This window comes from Gambusia affinis, linkage group LG01 (assembly GCF_019740435.1).
Source record: "Gambusia affinis linkage group LG01, SWU_Gaff_1.0, whole genome shotgun sequence".
NCBI lineage: Eukaryota > Metazoa > Chordata > Actinopteri > Cyprinodontiformes > Poeciliidae > Gambusia > Gambusia affinis.
Window position 1 is genome coordinate 39,119,348 of NC_057868.1, and position 13,376 is coordinate 39,132,723.

Here is a 13,376-nt window from a genome sequence, read left to right on the forward strand (position 1 = left end):
ATAACATTTTTCTTTCAGTGCCATGATGAGCTCTGACACTCCAAACACGTCAGCACTATTTAGATGCTCACACACTTGAATAGCAACTATTTTCTCATAGTTTAGATAAGACAAGAAGATTATGCTTGTAATTTCAGTCACTTTGATTGAAACATCCAGCCATCCATCTATTTTCTAACACCCTTGTCCCTAGTGGGGTCAGGAGGGTTGCTGGTGCCTATCTCCAGCTAATGTTCTGAGCGAGAGGCGGGGTTTACCCTAGACTGGTCGCCAGTCTGTCGCAGGGCAACAGAGACACACACATACACACACACACACCTAGGGAGAATTTAGAGAGACCAATTAACCTAACAGTCATGTTTTTGGACTGTGGGAGGAAGCCGGAGAACCCACGCATGCACAGGGAGAACATGCAAACTCCATGCAAAAAGACCCCGGGCCGGGAATTGAACCCAGGACCTTCTTGCTGCAAGGCAACAGCTCTACCAACTGCGCAGGCCAAACATAGGGTAGCATATATATATATATTCCAAACATTACCACAGACTATATTCAATCAAAACAATATTTGTTCAAGATTTAATTAGTTACCATGTAAGCATGCAGTAGTAAGGATTGATTATCTAAAAATGGAAAGATAAGACTTTAATTTGGCTGGCATTGGGTCCAAGATACAAGTTGAAGGTCTTTATGAAATCTTTATAAATCTCCAATCATATTCAAGTGTCAGTGCTGCATCACTTACTGATGATCAATGGATGGCTCAAACAGAAACCTATGATTATTCTCTGTGAAGGGTCTTTATACAGCAGTCAACCATTTTTCCAGGTTAATGACTCTAGATAAGCACAGCACCATTTTGGTAGGAGAATTAAACCTGAGAGCCAAAATGAATTTTCTTCAGTTACATTGTCCTGTCAAGTTTATCCATGCTATAAGGGCAGCTTCACAGAAAAGGCTTTCAGCCCACCATAGGGACAAAACCCCTGCCCCCCAAAAAGAAACAAGGACAATTACTGCGGCAAGACATCTTTATTTTGAACATACAGAAGTGTAGACAGACAATGCCATGTTTAATATTCTTCTTCATCCTCATCTCCCAAGCTATCAGCACCAACCTCCTCGTAATCCTTCTCCAGAGCTGCCATGTCCTCCCTGGCCTCGGAGAACTCTCCCTCCTCCATTCCCTCACCCACATACCAGTGGACGAATGCACGCTTGGCGTACATCAGATCAAACTTGTGATCCAGCCGAGCCCAGGCCTCTGCAATAGCAGTGGTGTTGCTCAGCATGCACACAGCCCTCTGGACCTTGGCGAGGTCACCACCAGGAACCACAGTTGGTGGCTGGTAGTTGATGCCAACTTTGAAACCAGTGGGACACCAGTCCACAAACTGGATGGAGCGTTTGGTTTTGATGGTGGCAATGGCAGCATTGACGTCTTTGGGCACCACATCACCACGGTATAAGAGGCAGCAGGCCATGTATTTGCCATGGCGAGGGTCACATTTCACCAACTGATTGGCCGGCTCGAAGCAGGAATTTGTGATCTCAGCTACAGTGAGCTGCTCATGGTAAGCCTTCTCTGCAGAGATCACAGGGGCATAGGTGGCCAGAGGGAAGTGGATACGAGGGTATGGCACCAAGTTGGTCTGGAACTCAGTCAGATCAACATTCAGGGCACCATCAAAACGGAGAGAGGCAGTGATGGAGGAAACGATCTGGCTGATCAACCTGTTCAGGTTGGTGTAGGTGGGGCGTTCGATGTCGAGGTTCCTGCGGCAGATATCGTAGATGGCCTCATTGTCCACCATGAAGGCACAGTCAGAGTGCTCCAGGGTGGTGTGGGTGGTCAGGATGGAGTTGTAGGGCTCAACAACAGCAGTTGACACCTGGGGAGCTGGGTAAACCGAAAACTCCAGCTTGGACTTCTTTCCATAGTCCACAGAGAGACGCTCCATCAGCAGGGAGGTGAAACCAGAACCGGTTCCTCCACCAAAGCTGTGGAAGACCAGGAAGCCCTGCAGGCCTGTGCACTGGTCAGACTGAGGATAGAAAAAAAATAAAAAAAACATGGAATACTGCAGGTTACTAGAGTAGATGTTGTTGTTCTTACAATAAGTCAATTAAAACTTCCATGCAAATGTTCTGTTCCAAATTAAACATTTTGCAAACAAATTCAAAATCTTCTTGTCTGAATTCACCCACCAGTTTTCGGATCCTGTCCAGAACCAGGTCAATGATCTCTTTGCCAATGGTGTAGTGTCCTCTGGCGTAGTTGTTGGCAGCATCTTCCTTCCCAGTGATCAGCTGCTCTGGGTGGAACAGCTGGCGGTAAGTTCCAGAGCGGACCTCATCTGGCAAAGACAAATTTATAGTATAACAACCATTTTAAAAGGTAGTTTTCAAAATTAATCACAAATAGTCAAACTTACCGATGACAGTGGGCTCCAGGTCAACAAAAACAGCTCTGGGGACGTGCTTCCCTGCTCCAGTCTCACTGAAGAAGGTGTTGAAGGAGTCATCTCCTCCTCCAATGGTCTTGTCACTGGGCATCTGTCCGTCCGGCTGGATCCCATGCTCCAGGCAGTAGAGCTCCCAGCAGGCATTGCCAATCTGGACACCGGCCTGACCAACGTGCACCGAGATACATTCACGCTGTGGAGAAGAAAATATTTTAGTTCTTGCAAAAAGTTTCATTTCTAAAGAAAGCTGAAAGCCACATGTCTTGTCCTATTATAGTCAATAGCTTCAAGGTCATAAGTCACATGGTGTGCACACTGCACCTCGCTTATCAGGGGGGGAAGGGGGAGGAGAAAAAAAAAAAGAAAAACAAAGAAAAAAAAAAAAGAAGGTTTAACGCAAATGCTTTTATGAGGAACTAAAAACCAGAACTGGATGACTGTAATCACTTGGGGCATTAGGCAAAGAAACACACCCCCGAGATAAATTTATTTTTTCTTTCCACATTAGAATTGGGTGGTGGAAGAGAACAGCACAGCTGCAACGGATTAAATAGGTCAATATGACAATTTGGCAACACAATTTGCCAGTTCAACCATGAAAAAGCAGTGAAGCCGAGAGCATTAAGCTTTTGTCACAAAAGGCACGGACTGTGGTTTCAACAGAGGCCCAGGAGGCCTCTTCAAAAAGGCGCTGAAACAGAGAAATGCGTCATGCTCTGCGACTCTGAAAAGAGGCCAAAGAACAGCCGGAAACACGCCCATGATTCAACTTACATTTCGGCTGAGGAAGGCCTAGCCACTTTTTAAATAAAAAAATAAAAAATAAAAAATCCTGCCTTCAGAAAGTGCATGTTCAGAGGCATAAAACCCCCCAACTACTTTTAATATGTAAATACCGAAGTTAATGTCTGATTTAACCATTGTTTAAGCTAAATTGAGACGACTAAAAAAAACATCCATTATTTACAAAAAAACCAAAACGGACTGATGCATTTATAGTTTCATACTCACCATGTTTCCACAAAACCTTAAGTAGTAGGATGAGGAAAAAGAACAAAAGGTAGTTTCTCCCACGGAGAGACTGTTAAGAGTCTGTTGCAAGAGAGGAAACTGATAAAAAGAAGGAAGACAGGCGGCGTCTATATACCGGCTTATCAAGGCAGGGCTTAATCTTATTGGTTGGATGTCACATGACACGTATTCCTATTGGTTGAGATCAAATTAAATTGGCAGATAATGTTACGACACAGCACGAGGTCTCTGGAAAACCAGCGCATGTTCTGAATTCAGTTGTGTCTGTATTAATTCACACACAATCTTTTGTCGTCATTTTAATTAATATTTTTTTGGAAGGATGTTATGGCTGCGTTTTATTGGATGTTGACAAATCCCTAACATCATAAACGTTTTAAGTATCAGTTTTCAAAAGACAATAACGTTTTATTAAAGAAGTATTAGTTATGTCATGTAGGTAATTGTAGTCTTATCAATGTGCAGTGTCACAACGACACAGTAACACAGTTTCACTCCATAAAACAGGACAGCCTTGTGCTGTATTCTGCGTTTTAAAATATGCCCCTCACAAGATGGCGTCGACGTTGACGTAAGGTGGTACGTCCCGGCGCTAGTCCTCGGTGCCGGCGATTAGCCAATGTCCGTAAGACAAAACTGTGCTGTGCCTTCTTATAAAAGTGATGCATTACAACGACTGTTGAACCCCGTACGTAAAAAAAACACAGACAAAAGTATAAACTTATTTTAGAACAGGCGGACTTCCTGGTTTTTGAGCGAATTCATGTTGTTTCGTCACATTGTCTGATTTAATTTTAACCAATAAGAATGGGTGTCACATGGCATCCAACCAATGTGATTAAACCTTACCTTTCAAACGATAAGACACTATAAAGAGCGCGACCTAGCTTCCTGCTGCTTTTGCTCAAGATTTTTCTATGGGACAAACTAGTTTTTCTCCTTTTTTTCTCATCCCAGCACTTTAGATTTCGTTTGTAAAGGTGGTTAGTGAAAATCTGTAGCTTATTGACTTCGTTGGACAAATTGTTTTGTCTCCTTTGCATCCCCAGAGTTTCAACCAAACATAGAGGAATACTGTTGTTTTTATGTTAATCTGGAACAAATTTTCAGTAAAATGTAAAAATTCTGAAACACTAAATGTCTTTAACACAATCTTTAGAGTAAAGCCAGACAAAACTCACTAAAACTAAACATTGAAGAAATGACGAATATGTTCATTTTGTAGTGTCTTTTAAACTGCATCTAGTTAATTAACTCGGTATTCAAACATTCCACAACTTAAATACAGAAATTTGTTTATACACAGATTTTAGATTGCAAAAGGCAAACATAAAAATTTTCAGTATTTTGCTGCCAAGAGAACTGACAGACAATTTCTGTTCCTTTTAATACTGATTGTTGAATAAAACAAAATGATAAGATCTAGTTTTTATTAAGTCAGATCTAATGACTTACTAAGTCATTAGATTTTAATTCCCTTCCTCAGATAGCAGAAGGGAATTAGAAAGCAAAGTAGAATATGGAATATTCAGCATTGCTATCCAAAACTGTAGTTTATTTTGTCTTGTTTTTACTGTAGTTCTTCCTGAATTCATTTAGTTTCTCATTTTATATCTCAAAACAATTTCTAGTTTATCATGAAGCACTTTCATGGCTTACAATACAAAATTGTTTTAACTTAGAATCAAAATTAGCTTTATTCATCAGGTTTGTGCAGAAACAAACTTTGACTTTGTTTCCTTTTTACTGTGGATAAAAACACAGAACTGTTGGGAAATCGCTCTCTTAAGTCTTTTCTTCTCTCCCTTCATCAGAGGTAGTAGTCTTCCTCCTCGATGTCTCCGTGCGTGTCCTGGAAGCCCAGCGCCTGGATGTCGTGGGTGATGTCAGTGATGCGTCGGTTAAATTCCTGAGACCCTGTTGCTAGAGAGCCGTTGTCGTACCTACTGAGAGAGGAATAGCTGTTATCTTGCTGACAGGTTTTTGTATAGATAGAACTAAATCAAACAAAATGCAGGTTCTAAACTAACAAAAACAGGTGCATCCAGTAATCAAAATGTTTATATATTTCACTTGTAAAATTAAAACAATTAAAATATAAATTAAGTGAAGGAAATCTATGTTTGGCAGAGAAAAGATTTTCACATACCCAGCTACTCTGCTCCACCCATAAAAATCTGGCACAATTTAAAAGGAAATAAACATGCTTTTCAAGAACCAAACAAAGAAATAATCAACCAAACACACATCTCCTTAGTGAGATGTCAGCCTATGAAAAAAATCTGTGCATGTACTGTACCGTGTTTGCGTTCCATATTTAATCTGGGATTTCAGTCCACGCCTTGTGAATCCACACTGACCTCTAATGGCCTTTGATTCACAATCATTTCAAAGCCTCGATTCTCACTGTTCCTTATGTACACATTTACCAAAAACTGCCACATTTTCTCCATTTTTATATATTTAGTATATTTAAAATGTGTTCTTTAAGGCCACAGCAGAATTTAAGTCAAATATCACACTTTTTCTTCCCACTCAATTTTCTATTATAATATGTTTGTATACAGCTCTGTTTCTGCAATGTTTTGTAAAAGCTCATAATTCTGACTAACTGTCAAGACAACAGTCTTCTCCAAGATGGTTTAGGTCGGTTTCAGTATTAAAAATGTTTTTTCGTCTCATGTAATATAATTTTTGTTACCGAGAAACCATAATTTGCGTTTTCATTTGTTATAATCATCAAACTAAACAGAAACAGGCTCTTAAAACAGATCACTTTTTGTGTAATGAATCAATCATGAACTGAATTATTGGAAATAAACTTTTCACGTCCATTTCTACGTACCCTCTCATGGCTGTGGCTGAGGTGTTGCTCATGCTGCGTTTAATACGTCCAAAGCTGTCGGTTAAAATCCCGCCTTCTCTGATCCCGATGCTTTCAAGGAACTCCTCGAACACGCCAACGTCTTTGTCTGGAATAAACGGCCGCATGCCTGAAAAAAAACAAAGGATGAACATGTTAATGAGGCCAAATTAAACAAACCAGGATTCCAAGACAAGAACATTTCACAGGAAATGAAACTTTTCTGAAAAAGTTTCCCAAAATAATGTTGTATTTCCACTATTAAGACATTAAAATGTTCAGTCTTAATCCAACAAATCATTCTTGAATAACAGAATGTGGAAGAAAATAATCTACATTACAATCTTTCTTCTTTCTGTTTGCCTTTGTTTACTTTTTTAGTAGCATCCTAGCATCTGCACTGAAAGATTTACATATTTTGCTTTGTATAAATCCTTCTGTGAAACTGCGCATGGTTTTATGTATTAAATTTGAAGTTTCAAGACTTAATTCACCTGTAGCTGTTTTTACCAAGGAATGCTTTAGATGTCAGCATGATTCATATTAAATTATTCGGGTTGGAGTTGAATTCCGGTTTATTTTTATAATGATACATCATAAGTTAGAAACAGCCAAAGGTTATATATTCTAAACAGTTTCTTAGTACTAATGTATGCCATCAAACCAGACAAGCAACCGAAGGAGGACTGACACTTCCAAAAGTTCACACAAATTCTGTGAAGATGTCGGCTTTATTTAAAGGTATGTCCACCTTAACAAAAAATATATTGGAGACACATCAGAAGAATGAATTTTGAACAACTGTAAGGATATATTTAAAAGATAAACAACTATACTGAATGATTCTTCTTAGCCCTGCATTGTGTTATATTAACTGTGCATGTTTTCTCATATATGTGATGCTTGACATATTGAAGTGAATGTCCTATTGTAGAATATTTTTTGTTATAGTATAATTCATTTGTTTTGCTTTATGGCTTCTATTTTGTATTTGTTTATTTTGTAGTTACTTCTATTTTGAATTTATGTCATTTATGTATGTATTTTTATTTGTTCATTTTTGCAGTTACTTTTATTCTGCTTGTGTTATGTGAGCTATGCATGTTCAGTATTTTTAGTTGTTCATGTTGAATCTGGGCAGAGAACTGCAACCGATGGGGATCCAAATCAAAGAAAACAATAACTCCGTCTCGCTCTCTCACCCAGCAGCAGGAATTTGCGATTGTCTCCATACAGCTGCAGCAGTTCAGAGCAGAAGTGGTCGATGTTTGAACCCAGCCTGTATTCTCTCAGCAGAACTGCAAACTGCTGCAGCTCCAGAGGATTCAGCTTGTTCCTCAGCTGCACATAAACACACACACACACACACACGCACACACACACACACACACACAGGGGTTTATTTACTTTATATGCTGGGGATTCAGTTTCCTTCCATGGTGTCTGTTTTGACTTCATTCAAAACCTATTGGAGCCAAACCCGTTCCGCCTAGCTTTATGCTCTACTTGTGAAGATTGCGATTGTTGTAAACACTCACCGTAATCATGTACTCCTGCATCAGCAGCAGGGCGGGGTTGCTGTCTGCTCCATCACTGGTTGATGCCAGGCTGCGATGGGAGTCCTGCAGCGAGATAGACGAGCTCTCGCTGTACGTCTCACTGTAGTAGAGCTCAAAAGCCTCCTGGGAGCCGTCACTTACAGAGACAGGACACTGGCTTCTTAGAGGATTGCAGCAATATTATAAAAGAACTGCATCACATATAAACATACAGAAAGCAGTAGTAGTTGTTGTTCTACTGCCATGTTACTTACAAAGAGCTGCAGCAGCTGAACTCTGGATCATAGCTGTAGGACATGTCAGTCAGGCAGCTGTCACCTGTACAGAAATACAGTAAAGTCTTAATGTTTCAAGTTTTACTTTTAATTTTTACTGCATTACTTTGAAGACTGTTAAAAAATGTTTTAGGATTACTTTACTTTATTGGGTTATTTACAAGGTTTTGTTTTGTGGGCTAATCATTATTTTAAAATATTTAATTCTGCTTTTTGTTGATCGTAACATTCAGAGACACAGAAAGACAATTACAAAGTCAGCCTTCTATCACCTCCAGAGAATTTCCAGGAAAAAACTACTAGTGTTCCAACAAGATATATGGATCTTGTTTAAAAAGGTGCATTGAACAGTGTATCATTGTGCCTCTAATTATTGTTCAGCTGGGGGGACACTAGGCTACGGTGGACAAAGAGATCCTTTTATCTAGCATTTGGCCCCACATCTTCTTGAGGGAAGATTGTTTTCACACCTGATAGTCCAGTAGACTAGGTTTGATTGTGGACCAGAATCACAACATTTATCCTATTTTCAGCTGGTGTGGTTCTCTTTCATACTGCACTGAGTCAAATGATCCAAACCCTTTGGAAAATCTATTTTCCCCTCACCTGTGGGGGCGCTGCACCAAGAATCACCGAAGGAAACAATGAGAAAAGCTCTGAAGAAGACACTGAGGTAAACTTCTTAAATAAAAATGGAGTTACATCAGATTTTAGAGGCTGGAGGATTTGACTTTGGTCATTGGTAAAAGATCACAAGCCATTTCTCCTGCTAGTGCTAGACTGATGCAGGTTTATTTACCCAGAATGCCATGAGTTTTAGTCGGACGGCTTCCTGATTGTCATTTGTGGAGCGGTCTCTGGTCCACTTGGCATGCAAACCGCACCAGAGTTTCTTCAACCAAATAGAAACCAAGGTTTGGAGGAAGACCAGAGTTTGTTCTTTTGGTTCACATCACATTAATTACGCATTCACACCTCCTGGATTTCTAGGGAAATGAACTGGATTTGAATTAAAGCCGGTTAAACAGGAATGGTGTAAACAAGCATTTCACTTTCTGAAATGAGTGACAAAAATCACATTTGAGATGTACTTTCCACTACTTACGTAAGACATTTTAAAAAGTCCCCACTTAGGGTTTGTTTACAAAGTGAAATGCTTAACTTACATATAGATTTATTACACATACGGTGAAATATTTCAAGCCTTTATTTCTTTTAACTTTGCAACACTCACTCCTTTGGAGCCAGTATCGATCTGGCATGGTGTGGTGAAATCCAGCCCTGTCAACACATTCAATGGTCTGATGGCCGTAAATGATCTGGAACATCTGGCAAATGAGGGAGCAATACTCCTCTGCAGCATCCTGCACATAAACACCTAGGTTACTGTTTCATGTGATTAGTTTACACATAAATCTGTGTTTATGTGGACTAATTAGCATCATCAGGGTCGCTCTGCCTTCCAGGGAAGACCCTCACCCTGTTCTCCACCGCCAGGATGACCAGGTTGCAGTAGGCGTCAGGACAGGGTGTGGGTTCCAGCGGGTTGTAGTTCCGTCTCTCCCAGCTGCCGTAGCTTTTCCCTCTTTCCCAGCTTCCAGTGCAGGTCTGCCGCCGCTCCAAGCTCCCTCCACCACCTCCATGCCTCTTCTCCCAGCTCCCTGCTCCTCCACCACCTCCATGCCTCCTCTCCCAGCTCCCTCCTCCAGCTCCCACCCCCCAGTTCCCACTCATTGGTCTCGCTCTGCGGTTCTCCCAGCTCCCACCGGTTTTTCTGGTTTGCTGCCTCCTCTCCCAGCTGCCGCCGACTCTCCTTCTCTCTAAGCTTCCCCCCCCTGCCTTCTCACCACCTCCTCTCTCCACATTTTGGTTTTTGTCATGGTTACTTCTGGAGAGCGATGGCCTCCAGTCAACTCCACAGATGGTGTGTCTGCGCTCCATCGTGCCCCCTGCTGGTCGCGACTCAGCGTTGCAGCTCATGGTTTGTCGTCGCCCATCGATGCCTTGTGTTTTCCTCCTGTCCAGGCTGTCATCGTCAGCAACCACAGAATCCACATTTAGACCTGCAGGATGCGCATTTTGAAACAAAATCCATCTCTTTGTTACAATATCACGACAGCAGTATCAGGGCCATTGTAGATGGAAAAAAAACTTCTGCGGGAATGTTCTAATTTTTGCATTTTCCAACTTTTGTATCAGAAATGTCCAAGTTTTTTCTAGAAAATTTCTGCGCGTTTTCTAGCAAATGTTTGACTTGTCAAATTTTCAATATTTTCTTGTTTTTCCTAAAAAAAAAATCTGATTTGTTTTCTCGCAAATGTTCGACTTTTCAAGCTTAAAAATTTCCAAGTTTTTTTCTAGAAACCTTTTGAGATTAGTTTCAAAGTTTTTTCTGGGAAATGTACAGTTTTTTTTTTGTATAACCGTAATACGCTGTCGTACAGTACTCTCTAATATTTGACAATATCAGTCTGTGTTAAAATCCAAGTATTTATTGAAGGCCTCAGATGGTTTGGGGGCTCTCCATGCTGTGGCATCAGTCACATTTCCTCACCTGTCTTGAGAACCAGCAGGTGCAGCGCGTCGTCTCGCAGGTAGGAGGCAGCAGCGATTTCATGTGTGGGAATCCTCATGAGCAGCTTCTCGTTGTTTCTCCATGTCAGCAGCAGACAGCGAGCAGACAGACTCAGTATGCAGTCCTGGTCGACGCTCGTTTTCAGCGGCAGCACCTTCAGCTGCTACTGACGAACACAGAGTTAAAAGTTAGACTCTATTATCGTTTAAATAGCAACATTATGTGAGAAATCAGCCAGGACTTAGTTTTGGTAAGGAAAGCATCTCAATGCTAAAAATGTCTCAGTTGGACAAAGTCAGGGTCCATGGTCCACATTCCTACAGAGGTTTTTTTTGAAGGAAGTTGAAAGGTCATGGTTGGATTAGCTTTGCTGGTTGCTGGGAAACCAATACAGCAAAGTTGTGAATTTTAAATGCTAGATTCATTTAACGATGATAAAAGCTGGAAAATATTCTGCTGCAGCAGCAAATTAAGTCTACAATCTAATATTCCTCTATTGGAAGCAAAATATTTGGCATAATTAGCTCAAAGTGAAGAACAAATTCTGAACTTTGTGCATAATTTCTCTATCCACACAAATGACTTTACCATGCAGAAACGAATAGACGTAACCTGCAACCCTTCCTGTGTCTGATTTAAATATTTTCTCCTCCACAGCGAGGCTTAAACTGAGGGTGGAGGTGCAGAAATCTTCTATATAAAGAGACTGAAATTCAAAGTATTGTGGAATAAAAACAAACAAAAAGACATCCCAGTGCAATCTAACCTTAATCTGTAATAAAGCATTTTTCAAACTATGGAATGTGAACAGACCTGCTGTGAACTATGCTGGAAAGTTGTTGGAGTTTCTGCAGTTGATCATTAACCGGCGACTAAAGTTTAAGTTAATAATAACAAAAAACATTTCGGTTAATGAGTTATAGATCAGTAAAAACTACCAACCCTGGCTGTGTCCAGCAGTTGCAGAAGTTCATCTCTGCTTGATGGATTTAATGAAACTGACACCCAGGTCAGGTGACCTAGGAACTAAGAGAAGAAGTTAAACAAGTTGGCAAGCTTCTTTTTTAACCTTTTCAGTTCTGTTCTTCATCGTTTCTTACCTTCACTTCCTTTTCCACATAATCAAAGATGAGCCGCTCAGGGTGGATGAGGTAATCCGGTGGGTAGAGGGGGACGGTGTGGAGAGGCCGGCGGTAAACGCTGCCTCGGTCTACGGCCCGGCGACCAGATCTGGACCAGACCAGACGCTTAATGGGTGAAACGAAAGTCTGGGAAGAAAACAGATTTCCTGGCATTACATATGATGCAATTTTCTGTCAACTGTCACCATAGTCTTGATTATATTATATCACTGAACAATAAAAGTGAAATTGTACTGTATTGAATTATTAATCTGACGTTATGATTTGAAATAAATTGGGCCCAAATGGACCTGTACCAGGATATAAATTAGACCTGTTTATCTCCTAAATTTACGACATTTGTTGTGATTTGACACTATATCAACAATCTGGACTGAATTAAATTGTACTTTATTAAATAAGAATATTTACAATTGTATCCAGGGAATACTAAAGATCCATAAATTAGAATATTATTGAAAAGTTTATTTATTCCAGGTACTTTATCATAAAGTGAAACAAGTTTTACAGATTAATTACAGACTGGTGTTTTCCAGCCTTTATTGCTGTTAATTCTGATGATTTTCCACTTACAGGCAATGAAAACTTTACATTTAAAAATAGAATATTACATCAGATCAGTAAAAACATTCTTTAGTATAGAAATTAGCCTTTAATGAAAGATAAAGATTATTTTAAAAAGGTACTTTTAATCTGAGCCTCTATTCTAATTTACTGAATATAACTGTAGTGGAAACATCTTTATCATTATAAACTGTCTTTTAAAAAGTGTTTGGATGACAAAGAAACTAAATGTAACCAATTTATTCTGTGCATGTCAAAAACTCTGCACACCATAATTTTGCAAGAAAAAGCAAAAGAGAGTTTATACTGGCAGATATTAGTTCATAGAGAGCACTAGTGAAAAAATGGCTGCCAATATAAAAAAGACACGAATCAGTCCAAGAAGTCTTGGAGTTAATCCTGCCCAGTTATGTTGGGCATTGTGAAGCAAAATCAACAGGTTTTCAACAAAACAAAAAGTACCCTCAAGTCATCTGATCTTAATAGCATAAAAAATTGGAGCTAAAATAAGTTTACGTACCTTCTTTGGTTTCTTTGGTTCGTAGTCCATTGTGGTGGCTCTGTTCTGGGTCAGAAAGTTTGGATCCTTCTCACAGTTTCCACTCAGATGTTGTGGCTCCTGTCTCTCTGTTGTTCTACCTTTTTCTGTCTCCTTGTTCCTATAAGGCTGAGTTCGTTTATCGCAAGTGTGTCATATTTGCCCTTTTCTGCTTCTACACTGATTGTCTACTCTGCTGAGACCTCTCAACACACACATAAACACTGTGGGCATGAGGGGAGAGCAGGAAGCGAAGGAAGTCCACTTCCTGTCCGAGAGGAAACTCCACCAACGACTGATAACATCCATTCTCTCTTCTCTGATAAAACACACAAATTATACAGCTCAGAATTCCCTTTTTAA

General features: G+C 40.2%; 2 protein-coding genes across 8 annotated transcripts; both read right to left on the reverse strand.

The window, feature by feature from the left end:
* Nucleotides 1-1,017: 1,017 nt before the first annotated feature.
* On the reverse strand, nt 1,018-3,621 carry LOC122835677 (tubulin alpha-1C chain-like). The gene is made up of 4 exons (XM_044124917.1): nt 3,477-3,621; nt 2,436-2,658; nt 2,209-2,357; nt 1,018-2,045 (listed from the first exon to the last, which is right to left on the reverse strand). The coding sequence occupies exons 1-4, from the start codon at nt 3,477-3,479 to the stop codon at nt 1,074-1,076; spliced, it is 1,347 nt and encodes a 448-aa protein (XP_043980852.1). The 5' UTR covers nt 3,480-3,621; the 3' UTR covers nt 1,018-1,073.
* Nucleotides 3,622-4,714: 1,093 nt separating this feature from the next.
* On the reverse strand, nt 4,715-13,237 carry ccm2l (CCM2 like scaffold protein). Of its 7 annotated transcripts, none has more exons than XM_044124834.1 (11): nt 12,996-13,237; nt 11,870-12,037; nt 11,712-11,795; nt 10,749-10,932; nt 9,674-10,257; nt 9,429-9,558; nt 8,174-8,237; nt 7,899-8,079; nt 7,563-7,701; nt 6,343-6,490; nt 4,715-5,443 (listed from the first exon to the last, which is right to left on the reverse strand). In XM_044124834.1, exons 1-11 carry the CDS (start codon nt 13,023-13,025, stop codon nt 5,308-5,310), a joined length of 1,848 nt encoding a protein of 615 aa, XP_043980769.1. In that variant the 5' UTR covers nt 13,026-13,237; the 3' UTR covers nt 4,715-5,307. The 7 variants fall into 7 exon arrangements, with proteins under 7 accessions (XP_043980769.1, XP_043980780.1, XP_043980797.1 ...); XM_044124845.1 differs by having other exon boundaries at nt 4,715-5,440; nt 12,996-13,236; XM_044124862.1 differs by having other exon boundaries at nt 4,715-5,440; nt 7,899-8,055; nt 12,996-13,235.
* Between the last annotated feature and the right edge of the window lie 139 nt (nt 13,238-13,376).

Excerpts from the sequence above, each read along its gene's own strand:
- LOC122835677 (XM_044124917.1), bottom strand. Across the intron at positions 2,358-2,435 it reads CCTGGAGCCCACTGTCATCG|ATGAGGTCCGCTCTGGAACT; the intron begins GTAAGTTTGACT and ends TGTCTTTGCCAG. Across the intron at positions 2,046-2,208 it reads TGGACAGGATCCGAAAACTG|TCTGACCAGTGCACAGGCCT; the intron begins GTGGGTGAATTC and ends TTCTATCCTCAG.
- ccm2l (XM_044124834.1), bottom strand. The coding sequence starts at position 13,025 with ATGGACTACGAACCAAAGAAACCAAAGAAG. Across the intron at positions 12,038-12,995 it reads AACCAAAGAAACCAAAGAAG|ACTTTCGTTTCACCCATTAA; the intron begins GTACGTAAACTT and ends TTTTCTTCCCAG. Across the intron at positions 10,933-11,711 it reads AACTGCTGGACACAGCCAGG|CAGCTGAAGGTGCTGCCGCT; the intron begins GTTGGTAGTTTT and ends GTTCGTCAGTAG.